At 47.2% G+C, this 13924-nt stretch overlaps 1 protein-coding gene across 3 annotated transcripts in view; it reads left to right on the top strand.

The window, feature by feature from the left end:
- Window positions 1-13924, top strand: part of LRRTM4 (leucine rich repeat transmembrane neuronal 4) — a 204552-nt gene that overhangs the window by 75200 nt on the left and 115428 nt on the right. Inside the window, exon 3 of one of the 3 annotated variants that reach the window (XM_088180104.1) lies at window positions 12088-13579. The exons of the other annotated variants lie outside the window; for them this stretch is intronic. Coding sequence (XP_088036230.1) covers window positions 12088-12153 — 66 coding nt within the window. The 3' untranslated portion in view covers window positions 12154-13579. Of the gene's footprint in view, window positions 1-12087; window positions 13580-13924 lie in introns of those variants that run through there. 3 annotated transcript variants of the gene reach the window in all.

The following is a 13924-nucleotide window of genomic DNA, read 5'->3' as shown; positions in this document are numbered from 1 at the left end:
CTGGCAGAGTGAGGCAGCCAGGTCAGGCAGATGCTGGACTCGGGACTTTTGGGACTCCTGGTGCTCACCCAGGCGAAAGGAAACGTTTTGCAGGGCAAGTGGTGAAAGCCCGAGGGTCCTGTCAGGGTTCAGGAGGTTCAGCTGGGTTGTTTTCTCCGTTAGAAAAGGGCATTGCTTTCACTGTTCGTTGCTCTCACCCACGGTTTTGCAGCTAGAGGGATGGAGGAAGGGGTTGGATGGAGCTGGGGAGATGGACAGGGGTGATGTGCTGTCCTCAGAGCCGGGGATTCAAGGCAAAAGTCAGGAAATTCTGCTTGGTGTTGTCAGAATTCAATTCACCAATCCTCTCCATCAGCTGCTGAGAGTCAAACACGGGACCTGCTGCTGCCTGGTCCCTGCTGGATTCTCCTCCCTCTGTCTTGCCATGGAAACAGTGAAATCAGGGACACTCAGCACCATTTTGGGGGGTTTCAGCACTTTTACCTTTGCCAGGTGAGATGCTGTTAAAACACACCCTCCTCATGGCATAAAAATGGGATTTTTGTGCAGAAACCAAGAGAGACAAAAACCCTCCCAGGTGATCCCAGAGTTTTGGAGCCTGGATTTCAGCTCAGCCTCCTTTTGTCCCGACATCCAGGTGGAACAAGAGCGTGGAGCTCACAGTGATGAGCTGGCACTTTGGGTGCTTTGCATTTAACCCACCAAATTCATTTCAGACACCCCTTAATTTCCAAGCCATCATTTTGCAGAGAATTCCAATGATTGTGGCAATTTGGTGAAAGGAAAGAGGAATCCTGCCCAAAATTCAACAACCTGGTGCCCAGCAGCTGAACACCTCCCTGTTTGGTTGTGCAGGACTTTGCAAGCAGGAAAAGAAAGGAAAAATAATCTCTAAATATGATAATAAAAGTGGGGAAAAATGGATTTATGGAGGGAAATCGCAGAGGATACTTTGGGAAATAACCAGCTCAGCTGGAATTAAAATTAAAAGTGAGGGGAAGGGCTGGAATCCCCTGCAAAGAGAAGCAGAGGCAAGACAGAGCCTTCGTGCTCAAGAGCTTCATCAAAGTCAATGGCCAATTATAAGGCTGGAACAAATGAGGATAAAATAGTGGATCTTGAAATTGCTCCAAAGGCAGACAGAGGAGCCTGATGTTTTCCATAATTGATTTCAAGGCTCGGATGGGGAATTCTGTGAATTAGAGGAACATCAATTGTGCCGTTTTCTTAATAATTTAGACGAGCTGCTCCTTTGATAAGGACGTTCCCAGCTGTGGCAACAACTCCGAGGGCAAACACAGGCAGGGGAGAGGCAGCAGCAGGGACAGGCTGCACTTTTTGCAAGGCTGGTGGGAGTAAATCAAAGGAAATCCAAAGATTTGGAGTCCATTATTTGGTCATTTGTATGCAGATTGGCTCCTCAATTCTTTTACAGCTTCCTGGACCTGCAGGAGCACACACAGGGATTGAGGATGCAGCTGGATTTTGTCAATAACACTCACCTTTTGCTGGTGAATCTCAAAAGTAATTCACAACAAAAGATGCGCTGTTTTCCTTCTTAAAAAAAAAAAAAAAAAAATAAATAAATGGCAATGAGCATGGATTGATTTGATTTTAGCCATGAACATCCTTGGCCAAACAACACTGACCCCAACTTTGTGAAGTTCCTTTAATTTGTGTCTCGAAGCAGCACAAAAATGACTGGTTTCCCCATAAAGTGAAAAATTCAGATGACAACACCCCGAGAATACATGAGCAGGCAATACCAAGGATGTGGTTAATTCAAACATTGGTGCCAACAGTTGAATATTTCAAATACTTAGTCCCAAAATAGGCATTTTCAGAGCTGTATTTATTAAAAGCAGAGGTTTAAGGCCTAAATCTTTATCCCCTGTTTGCTGTGATTCAGGAACTGCTGACACACAACAATGACCAAAAGTATGTCAAAAGAATAGACAGTTCCAGATACCCCTAAATTCCAAAGGTTGTGGAATCAGGTGTCTCATTTCTGGAAGAGCTGGAAACTTTAGGGCCAATTGTGAAATCACAGATTTTCAGAAATCTTGCTGAACAAAAGTTCAGAATTTGAAGTTTGGAGTGAGTCAGTTGGAGTTCTTATTTTCATTTTTTCTTTTTCAATAAAAAAAAGAAGCTCCGAGAAACAAAGCTAAAAAACAAACAAAAAAAAAAAATTCGTTTTTACCAGACAACATTGCAGAATATGAAACCCATCCATACTGAATAAATACAATTCTAATTGGCCCGGATTTTCCAATAAATTATTTCACGAGTCTAACAACAACAACAAAAAAAAAAAAGCCCCCAAAATCCTTTGGATATCACCCCTGCAACCCAGCTCAGTATCGAGCTGCTCGTTGCCATAGCTGCAGCTCAGGAAAATGTATTTTTTTCTCCTAGATTTATAAACAGAGATTGCAGTGGTGGCGAGCACCACACAGAACCCAGTGGCCCCAGGCTGGTGACAAATGGCCCTGGGGACTCATCCTGGCCACCTCAGAGCCCTCGGGGCCACCTTGGGCTGGTTTGTCCCCAGGTCCCTGTCCCCAGGGGCACAGGGAGCAGTTCCAGCACCTGGAACCCTCAGGAATGCAATTGCATTGCTGGAGGAGCAGCCAGCACACACAAACCTGAATTTCTGGATTTTTTTTTTTTTTTTTGGTGGTTTGTGGTGGGTTTTAAACTTTTTTGCCCCCTCACTTCTTGTGCTGGCCTCAGTTTTAGTCATCCCAGAAAAAATGGAGGAGGTCATGGATAATAATTTGGATTAGAAATGCCACTGCCAGGCTTTGAGGGGCACAGTTTTAGAGCACATTATTTCAATTTTTTGGTGTAAATAGAGCTCCTCCCTTCGCTGTGAACCAAAGGTTGGGTTGGACAGTAACACAAAAAGCAGCAAAAACTCATCAGGATCAGCTCCAGGCTCTCCCAGGGGGATGAATCCTGGATTATCTGATCTGCCAGGAGTGCAGAGCAGCTCAGTGAACCCCTTTGGGAATTCTGGACGTTCAGGCTGAAATTTCCAGAACTTTCCTTTCAGCAGCTTTGTTCCTATGGAAGCAAATGGGTAAATGGTAGAAAAACCCCAAATGGTTTTTTCACCAAATGGTAAAATGTAGTTGATGAAAGGGGATTAAATGGATGGAATCTATTGAAAACCTTTCCAAAGTGGTTTTTGCTCTGGAGATTTCTCAGGAGAGCCAAGACAGGGATTTTAAAGGACAAGCGTTCACAAATTGGAGGTACAATTTTCTCACTAATTCAGTTGCAGATTCCCTTCCTCACACCATTTTTTATGTCCTTTGCTCCAGCACAGAACTCCCAGAGAAGTTTTGTTTTTCAGGCATCCGGCTCAGCCCCAGGATCAGAGTTTATTCCTGGTGTTTTCCCTTCCCCAAGCCGAGGTTGGAGCAGGAGGGACAAGAAGGAATGACTCCCTTTAATCCTCATCAGGCCCCACTCATCCCTTTTGTTTTCTCCATTTCTTTTCCCCCCTTTAAAAAAACCCAAAAACCTAATGAGCCATAAGGACAAGGCTGATAATGAGCTGTTTATTGGCAGGAACGTGGGTTGAGGGTGGAATCTGTTGGTGTTGTTAGAGAAAAAACATTTCTATTCTGGAGCATCATAAAATGTTGGGCTTCGACAACACCTTTTGTGTGGTCAGGGATGGATTTATTAACAGGCTGTGCTCCTGGACCTTGTCTGAATCTTCTTAACAACAGGTTGATTTATTTAGGCTTAGGCTCGGTTCCATTTCAGCCCTGCCTTGTGCTTTATTTTTGGGGAAGCTCAGATAAAACCGCTGTGTGTTGTTCCCAGGAGCTGGCGATTTTTGATTTAACTCTTCACCCGTTCCTGACTTTTGTTGGGGATTAATTTCTGTTTATAATCAACACGTCATCACTTAAGTCGATGAAAGAGTTACTGCTGGCATTAAGCTCCAGCAAGCGAGGGTGAGGGGGAGAATAACCTCAGCTGAGCGCAGAAATGACAAATTAAGAACCAGTATTAGCAAAGAGAACTCTTAACATCTGCGTGGCAGCTCTTACCGAAATTGTGATGCAAATCTGCAGGTAGAATTCAGCATAATGTTTATTTATGTAAAGAAACGGAGCTGCCTTTCATCTGCACAGGAGGGGTGGAATTGTTTTCCTCGGTCCTTCCTGAATTCCTGTGTGCCCGGCTCGTGTTGATGCCGCAGTTTGCGGGGGGACTCAGCTCCTTGCTCACCTGTCACACCCCCGACGTGAGATTTACACCACTGCTGCCTGCCAGCCCGCAGCCGGCAGAACAAACCCAGGGAAGTTACAGAATAAAGAGATTTCCTTCCACCGGGGTGAAATAGTGCCAGAATGAGGGGATGGGACATTTCAGGCCGGGACACTGGGTGACGGATGCCCACGGGAGGCTTTGGGGCAGCTGCTCCTTCAGTCCGGGCAACGCTGGGTTTGTGCCACATCCCCGGAGTTCCAGGAGGATTTTTTCAAAATAAATAACAAAACAAAATAATAGTGTGCCTCGCAGTGTGTTAATTTAACGCCAGCCTTGTCATTCCTGCTGTGAGTGGAAGCTGTTGGTGTTTTCTGCTGGGTACTTGCCTGGCCCCGGAGGAAGGGAGAGCAGAATCTTTAATATCTCTCAGCTCCCCTCTCCCAAACTCCAAACCTGCCCTAACTGCTGCAGTGACACAGAAAGGAGCTGCTTTCATTAGCCTCTCATATTTTCATAACGAAGCGCTGCTGATTCACGAGCATAATTACATTGTTCTTGCAGCCTTTTGTGTGGGAGGGAGAGAACAGAGAGCGGAGCTGCTCCTGGAATAACCTCCCTGCCGGCTCCGTGCTCCAGGGGCTGCTCGCAATTGTCTGCCCGGTCCCTGGGGACAAGGTGACACCTCGCAGGGCACACGGCACGTGCTGCCTGATCCCACCTCAGCCCCGGGTAAAAACTCCTTCCCTGCGGCACCAACCTCAGCTCTCCCATTCCACAGGGAGCAGGGCATGGGCTGGTCCATGCTGGGAGCAGGTTGGAGCCTTTTCCAAGCCACAGCAGACAAGGGGGCTCAGGACCAGCAGGTTTAGGGGCCCACAAGTGCAAATCTTGCATTTGTTTGAATTCTGCCAGTCGGCAAAGTTACCCCCATTGGCATTGGCATCCCGGGAGTCACAGAGAGTGGAGGGAGGTGACTCAAAGGCAGCTGATCAGAACCATTCTGGAAGCTGTTTGCTCTCCTCTGTGGATGTCCCAGGATGCAGGGAATCCACAGGAACTGCTGGAGGCAAATGCAGGAAAGAGATGAATAAAGTAAAAATGTGTATTTTTTAGAAGGACTTACCTGATGGAGGGAACGCCCAGACCACACACTCTTGGCTGTCTGACACAGAGCTCTCCATATTTACCTTGGAATGAGCAGCTTTTCTTCTTCCAGTTCCATGGGGGATGGTTGTTGGTTTGGTCTGAAACAGCACCTACAGCTGGATCTGCTGAGGGGTCCCCTGGACATAAGAGATGTTCAAACAGGAGATAAATGCTTGAGTGTTTGGCTCCCCAAACAACGGGGACATCATTGGTAGTTCCAGGTGATCGTGGAATCACAAAATCCTGGAATGGTTTGGGTTGGAAAAGAACTTAAATCCCATTCAGTGTCACCCTGCCATGGCAGGGACCCCTCCCACTGTCCCAGATTATCCCAGCCTGGCCTGGGACACTGCCAGGGATCCAGGGGCAGCCACAGCAAATCTGGGAATTCCATCCCAGCCAGGAATTCCTTCCCAATATCCCATCTAAACCTGCCCATGGGATCTTGGATTGGAGGGGACCTCCAAGTCCATCCAGTCCCCCCATGGGCAGGGACACCTTCCACTATCCCAGGCTGCTCCAGCTGGGCCTGGAACAGGGATCCAGGGACATCCCAGATTTCTTCCCCAAATCCCATTGAAACCAGCACATGGAATCCTGAATTCCTTTGGCTTGGAAGGGACCTGAAATCCCATCAGAGCCACCCCTGCCATGGCAGGGACCCCTCCCACTGTCCCAGGGGGCTCCAGCCTGGCCTGGGACACTTCCAGGGATCCAGGGGCAGCCACAGCTCCTCTGGGAATTCCATCCCAGCCAGGAATTCCTTCCCAATATCCCATCCATCCCTGCCCTCTGGCAGCTCAAAGCCATCCCCTGTGTGTGTGACAGTGGTGCCTGGTGGCTGAGCATCCACTCCTGTAACTGCAGCGTGGCCCTGGCTGTGTCACCTCCTCGTCCCCCACTGCTCACACCCCAAATCTCACTGAAATCCTTGGATTTCGGGGTGTGCAGGGACAGCTGAGAGCCACAGCCAGGCCTCTCGCTAACCAGAAATGGATGCAAAGTGTTGAACTCACAGTGGAGGCATTCTGGGAAGAAAATATTGAGTAAGTGGGATCTTTGGGAAGTGGTTGAATGTTTTCCATCTGGTATTTGCATTCTGGTGACAAGCACTGGTCAGATGGTTTGGAGTGTAAATAAATTCCCGTTATGGATTTTACAAAATGCATGCACTCCAATATTTGCATTTGGAAAGGGAAGCCAAAATCTCTGATGGAGCAGCAGAAATGAGTTTGCCAACAGAGCTGACTGAGGGAAGAAAATCTCACTGAGTCTCTTCATGCAGGACAAGAATCAGGTGTCTTTTAGGAAGTAACAGCCTCAAGTTAGAGAAGAGGTCATGGAATGAAACCCCAAATGGTGTAAACTTCCTGAATTCCATGAAAAGCTCCCTGGGAGTCTAAAAAATGCTTGAAAGAATAGTTAGAAATAAAGTAACAACACCCCCAACGTTTGATCCATGGGTAAAATAAGAGAAAGTGCTTTTAAGAGTGTGGCAGGGAATAAATCCAAGTTTCCAGTGCACTGCTCCGTGGATGCTGTGATTGTTTGTCACTTCTGACAGCTCAGCCTCCAAAGAAACCCAAAAGTCAAAACCAAAATACTCCATCCCCAAAAACTCATCCTGAAACTCCTCAGCTGAAAACATCCTGTTGAAAGTGTCAAAATAGAACGGGGTTATCTTTTTTTAAAAAAAAAGTTGCTGCTGAAAGTTTTATTTGAGTTACAGGTGGCTTCAAAGGAGCCTCAGGGCTTTAAAATCCACCTGCCCAGGTATTTCATGTGTTTATACCCCCAGAACTGCCCCACCCAGGGGTGCATGTTGTTATCTGTAGGATCTGGATTTAATTCAATGTCAATGTATTTTAATGATATGCTGAGGAATAGTGATGAAATTCTGAGGTTTATAAAGTGCAGATAATCACTTTTCTGTCAAAACTATTGACACACATTCATTTTCACTGATTAGCATCATGTCAAAACTCTTGATGGGATTTTTGAATCCCAGGCTTTGAACCTCCTGGAAAACACCAAGTCAGAACCAAATCACTCAGCACCAAACTTGAGATTTTGGGCTCATTTGGCAGCATTTCCCTGCCATCCCCAGCAGGTTTTTGATGTGCAGAAATGCAAAATTTGGGTGTGTGCTGCTCATGGTGGAGCACTGCCTGCTGTTGGAACAGCTCAAAGCAAATCTCCAGGGTCAGTGCTGTGTTTTCTGTTTGTTTTTGTATCCTGTGTGCAGTTTCTGGGCAAACAGAGCTGTTTGCCATCCCTCTGTGTTCAATAATTCTCGCTGTCTGCTGCTTTCAGAGACCTTTGAAGTCCAGGCTGCACTGAGGGGAATGAGAGGTTTGAGTTGATCCCAACAACTGCTCGAGCAAAAGGCTGATTTTGGACTCAAATTATGATCCCTCAAAAGTGCAGCTGGAGTTCAGCAGCTCTTTGCCTCTGAGCAGCCCCCTTAAAATGCTTGATGAAATTTTAGCTTCATTGTATTTTTTTTTTTTTTTCCTGGTGCACGAAAAGAGGAAGCCAAGCTCGTCTGAAAGTCGAGTTTAATGCTTGGCCTTTCCTAAGTGGTCACAACTGATCAGGGGCTCGAGGCTGCCTAAACTGGGGCAGCAGGGACTGTGCAGCTTTGAGGATAACCTGGAGTGCAAAAAAAAAATTATTTTCATGTTGCTTGGTGCCTTTTCAGAAAGTTTAACCTTCTGCCAGTGTCTCAGACACGAGGGGTGAACAGAGCCAGGCCTGCTGGGACCTCCCTGTTAGGCCTTGCTGGGGATAAGAATTAAAGCTTTAAACAGTGGCTTAAAAATAGGGTTTTCTTTTTTTTCCTCTTCTCTGCCTCTTCTGTTATCTCAGAAAGATGCTTTGATGACTCCTCATTGCCTTCCTGACAGAGTAGTGATGTTCAGGTGGGTCTAATATAATGTAATATATTATTATAATTATATATAATGTATTCTCCCCTTCCATCATGTTTTTGCACAAGTGAGGGGATGAGTTGCAGCTTTTGATCGTTTGTGTGCTGGACCCAGGAGGGAAATAAGACCTGGAGTTGAAGAGTGAGATTTTCCCACTCGTGCTTGGTCGGATTCCATCAGGAAATTTAAGAAAACTATTTTTGCTGCTAGGCTTTCATTTTTAACACGTGGAAGAGAACAAAATATTCTTATCCAAGGGTTCAGAAAATGAGTTTCCAGAAGAAAGTGAGCCTGTCTGGACTGGCAGCGTTTCTAATGCTGGTCAAACTCTTCTCTCTCTGGCATTTACAGTGATATAAACGCCTCTTTCCATCACTATTTTATATTTTTTTGTGTCTTCAGAAAGTGCCTTGACTTTCAGATATGTTCAGTAGCAACGAGCAAAGGTCCAGGAGAACCCAAATGAAGCTGAGTGACCCCTGAGCTGGGCTGCTGGTGGCCAGCACAGCCCTGCAGGTTGGAGAGGAGAGTCCAGAGCACTCTGGACATCTGGTGGGACATAATTGCATTGATGACAATTAGCCATTATGACCAATGAGCCTCTCCAAAACCCTGCTTTCTCAGGGGCTGGCAGGGGCTGGCTCATCGCTGGTTTTTAGGTTTTAGCTCCACAGCTCTGCAAAAAAATCTGCACTAAAAACTGATCCTTGTGCCCCACATGGCCCCGTGTGTGTGAGCCACAGAGCCCTGGGACTCCAGCCCGAGGGTCCCAGCCCCCAGCGTGCTCCATGTGGGGCTGGAACAGGGATGGAGGTCACTGGATCATACTGGGGTCACTGGGATCACATTGGGGTCACTGGGATCACACTGGGGTCACTGGGATCATACTGAAGTCACTGGTATCAAACTGGGGATCACACTGGGGGTCACTGGGATCACACTGGGGTCACTGGGGTCACTGGGATCACACTGGGGATCACACTGGGGTCACTGGGATCACACTGGGGGTCACTGGGATCACACTGGGGTCACTGGGGCTCACACTGAGGTCACTGGGACCACACTGAGGTCACTGGGATCACACTGGGGTCACTGGGACCACACTGAGGTCACTGGGATCACACTGGGGTCACTGGGATCATACTGGGGGCCACTGGGATCATACTGGGGATCACACTGGGGATCACACTGGGGTCACTGGTACCACCCTGGGGTCACTGGGATCACACTGGGGTCACTGGGATCATACTGGGGATCACACTGGGGTCACTGGGATCATACTGGGGTCACTGGTATCATACTGGGGGTCACTGGGACCACATGCCCTCATTAGCAGCAGCTGCTGGTGCCAAAGGCCTCTCTTGGAAATGCTGGGTCTTGTCCTTGGCAGTCACTTCAATAATTGAAATATTGGCACGGCTGGACCTCAGTGAAATGTTAACAGCAGAGTTCAGCCCTGGAACTGAGACACAGCCCTGGAACTGAGACACAGCCCTGGAACTGAGACACAGCCCTGGAATTAAGGATTTCAGCCTCATAATTGGGGATTTCAGCCCTGGATTTGAGCCCCCCAGCTCTGAAACTGAGCCCCTCAGCCCTGGATTTGAGCCCCTCACCTCTGGAATAGAGCCCCTGAGCTCTGGAATAGAGACACTCAGCTCTGAAATTGAGTATTTCAGCCCTGGAATTGAGCCCCTGAGCTCTGGAACTGAGCTCCTTCAGCCCTGGAATTGAATATTTCAACCCTGGGATTGAGCCCATCAGCCCTGGAATTGAGACACTCAGCCCTGGAATTGAGGATTTCAACTCTGGAATTGAGGATTTCAACTCTGGAATTCAGCCCCTGAGCTCTGAAATTCAGACACTCAGCCCTGGAGTTGAGTATTTCAGCCCTGGAACTGAGCCCCTGAGCTCTGGAATTGAGCCTATCAGCCTGGAATTGAGAACCTCAGTTCTAGAACTGAGTATTTCAGAGCTGGAATAAAGAACCTCAGCCCTGGAATTGAGCATTTCAGCCCTGAAACTGAATATTTCAACCTGGAACTGAGCCCCTCAGCCCTGGAGCTGAGCCCCTCTCTAACCCACAGGCCATCCCAATTCTGTGTTCTGTTGAGATATTCTCCAAATGCAGACTCCTGCCATTTTTAGACACACATTGCACAGGCCATATTTGCCCCCAAAGCCTTGAAAAGCTGCAGGAATCCGATGTGCAAATCAGATTTTCTTCCTGCTTTGCCACTCCTGCTCAACTGGTGGCACCAGGGGCCTGGTGGGGGAAGGATATTGGATGGTTATCACCCAGCACACAGGGCTGTGCCTGTGATAAGCAAAGATTTATGCTATAATCTTCAAGATTCCAAATAATTTCCCAGGTTGCAGCAAATTTCTCACAGCTGGGTCAGCTCAGGGATGGGGGTTGAGCTGAACATGCAAATATTTTGCAGCTCTGCCTGTGCTGGGGTTACCTTTTGGAATTTGTCTGTCCAAACAGTGGTTCTGCATATTTGAAGGTGTTTTTGCTTCATGGTGTTTAAGCCTCTGAGGTAAAGGGGATAAAAATCCGACTGCTTATCCCTGCAGTGCCTTGTCAAAGCTGAAGTTGTGCATCTGGCTGATTACAAGCTTTTTCACTTGCTCTTAAAAAAAAAAAAAACTGCAGTGCTCTGGCTCAAGTTTTCACACAGCAGTGGCTGATATTCTTCAGCATCTTTCAGCTTCAACTCCTATTTGTTCACTGAAGGCCAAAATCTGTGCATGCAACTGCTGGAAAATGTCCTTTCCTCTTGTATCCATCCTTAATTCTGCCCTGCTGCCTTTGCCCTGATTTCAGGGTGAGAAATGCAGCTCCCCCCCCCCCACCTCCAGGTTCCTCCTCCCTGCAGTGATGCTGCTAAAAGCACCCGAGTGAAATTCCTGGTGATTCAGCAACTGCTGCACGTGGAGTTGAGGTGGACTCCGAGTTGGGAATTACTACATCCCTCCTACTCCTCACCTGAGCTGCAGGTAGTTTAGAGAATACCCATTAGTGCTCATATTCATCTGTATATGCATTTATCTCTCCTGAAACCCTTTCATGAGGGGCCAAGTGCTTTTTCCCCAAGACTTTGTTCTCCAGAACCTGCTTGTGCAAATCAACATAATGCCCCAAACATGCTGCAAACACAAATGAGATTGATATGAAAGAGTTCAGTGAGCAGCACTTTGAATGGGGTCCATAATGGGCTTTTTAATTAAATGAATATAGTCATTTCATCGAGGCAGTTCTCATTAGTGGGCCAATATTGAGCTGACCATTTCCTTCTAATTGCATTGTGTTTTTCTATAAGAGGCTCTGGTTTGGGGTTGATTTGAATAGATTGATATGTGATTGTGTCTTGACATCTGGTGCACATAGAAAAGGTGAAACAGCTCTGCTTTCTAAATGGAGCTGTTAAATATTCCGTGGAACATGGCAGAGTTGTTTACTGGAGCCTGGCTTGGCCGGGCATGTCCACATTGCCCTGCTGCAGTGTTTATATAACTCCAGATATTTACATTTCTTTGCCCAGCAGAGTGAATTTATTAAATCCATTGTGTTCCCACTCAAAAGGTGAGCTCTGTTCTCTGGTGCATGTGGGAGACTTCAAGGGGCTGTGGATTTCCTCCCAGAACTCAGAAGAAAATTTTTCTTCTTTCTCCACCTTTCTACATCTTTTATATAGGAGTTATATCTTTTCTTTTACTCATTTAACAGAACCATAATTCTGTCCTCAGAAAATTGTATTTCCTTCTTTTCCAGAATCCTTCTGTCCTATTTTTTAATGCTCAAAGAGAAATACTGATTGTCCTTGGATCAAACCTGTGAAACAGCCAAGGAGTGACCTGGAAAAGGGGGCAAACTCTGGGGAGACTGGGAATGTTCGAGGAACTCTGACTTCAGCACCCCGAAGTCAAATATAAATCTGAGTTTCCTCCAGCAGGCCCTGACCTCTCACAAGGAAATGAAATAATTCTGTCCCATTCCATCTTCTTTGGTGCTCCTGTTTTAATGGGGAAACTCTTTGGAAATTCAGTGGGAGCAGTGAACAAAGACTTCTTGCAGAAGCTTGAGTTTCTTATTTTTTTTCACCCAGAGATACGTATGTTATCAACTCACCAAGGGTCAAGCTTACTGTAATCCTCTGCTCCAAGATCCCGTTTGAGCAAAAGTCTTTTACCAAAGTTAATGGAACACTTTGTGAGGGATTAAATCCTGTTTGAGGAGGAGGGCTGTGATCCCAGGCACAGAATCACTCCTGGAGCCCGGGGCAGTTCTTTGAGCTCTGGTTACATCTGGATTTCCGTGGTTTTGTTGGCAGAAGTCAAACACAATCAGCCTCCAGTGGGTGAGTGGTTCAAACAGTTAAAGCTCTGTTGTAACCACGCAGCTGCACGAGTGCTTTTATAGGAAGAGCTAAAAATGTCAAAGCACAATTTAAAAATGTTAATTAAGTTTCAATCTTTGTGGACAACATTGTTAATCACAGTAAGTGAGTAAAGCAGCAACCCTTGGGTGTTCTCACTGTCACTTCCTATTGAACAACAGCTCATTCCCACTCCTGTCACTCCAGTTTAGTCCAATCTGTCCATTAAAAATCACTTCATATTGGTTGGGTGGTCAGAAACTTCTGTTAAACGTTCAGCAGCACATGGAAACTTTATTCTTCATCATTTTTCCCTTCTCTTTACCGAGTTTTAATTATTACTGTGGCTCTGGAGATGTCTCAAAGGCTGCGTGCTTTGTGAGCATGAAGGTTCAGTGTTTTAAACAAGGAGCTGGGCTGGACAAGGGGTCATTGTCCAGGAGAGATCCAGGGGTGTCTGATCCATGGATCTCCAGGAGAGATCTGGGGGTGTCTGATCCATGGATCTGCAGGGCTGATCTGGGGGTGTCTGATCCATGGATCTCCAGGCTGATCTGGGGGTGTCTGATCCATGGATCTCCAGGGCTGATCTGGGGGTGTCTGATCCATGGATCTGCAGGAGAGATCTGGGGGTGTCTGATCCATGGATCTCCAGGCTGATCTGGGGGTGTCTGATCCATGGATCTGCAGGAGAGATCTGGGGGTGTCTGATCCATGGATCTGCAGGGCTGATCTGGGGGTGTCTGATCCATGGATCTGCAGGGCTGATCTGGGGGTGTCTGATCCATGGATCTCCAGGCTGATCTGGGGGTGTCTGATCCATGGATCTGCAGGAGAGATCTGGGGGTGTCTGATCCATGGATCTGCAGGAGAGATCTGGGGGTGTCTGATCCATGGATCTCCAGGCTGATCTGGGGGTGTCTGATCCATGGATCTGCAGGAGAGATCTGGGGGTGTCTGATCCATGGATCTGCAGGGCTGATCTGGGGGTGTCTGATCCATGGATCTGCAGGAGAGATCTGGGGGTGTCTGATCCATGGATCTCCAGGCTGATCTGGGGGTGTCTGATCCATGGATCTGCAGGAGAGATCTGGGGGTGTCTGATCCATGGATCTGCAGGGCTGATCTGGGGGTGTCTGATCCATGGATGTGCTGCTGCTGGGGGCTGGGAATGGCTGAGATGTTTCATTTTAGGGGCCAGGTGGACACTGGTTTCACTCTGTGCAGTGAGCA

This window comes from Sturnus vulgaris, chromosome 28 (genome assembly GCF_052056855.1).
Source record: "Sturnus vulgaris isolate bStuVul1 chromosome 28, bStuVul1.hap1, whole genome shotgun sequence".
NCBI classification, from domain to species: Eukaryota; Metazoa; Chordata; class Aves; order Passeriformes; family Sturnidae; genus Sturnus; species Sturnus vulgaris.
The sequence above is the reverse complement of the archived record's forward strand: the minus strand, read 5'-3'. Positions and strand labels throughout refer to the sequence as shown.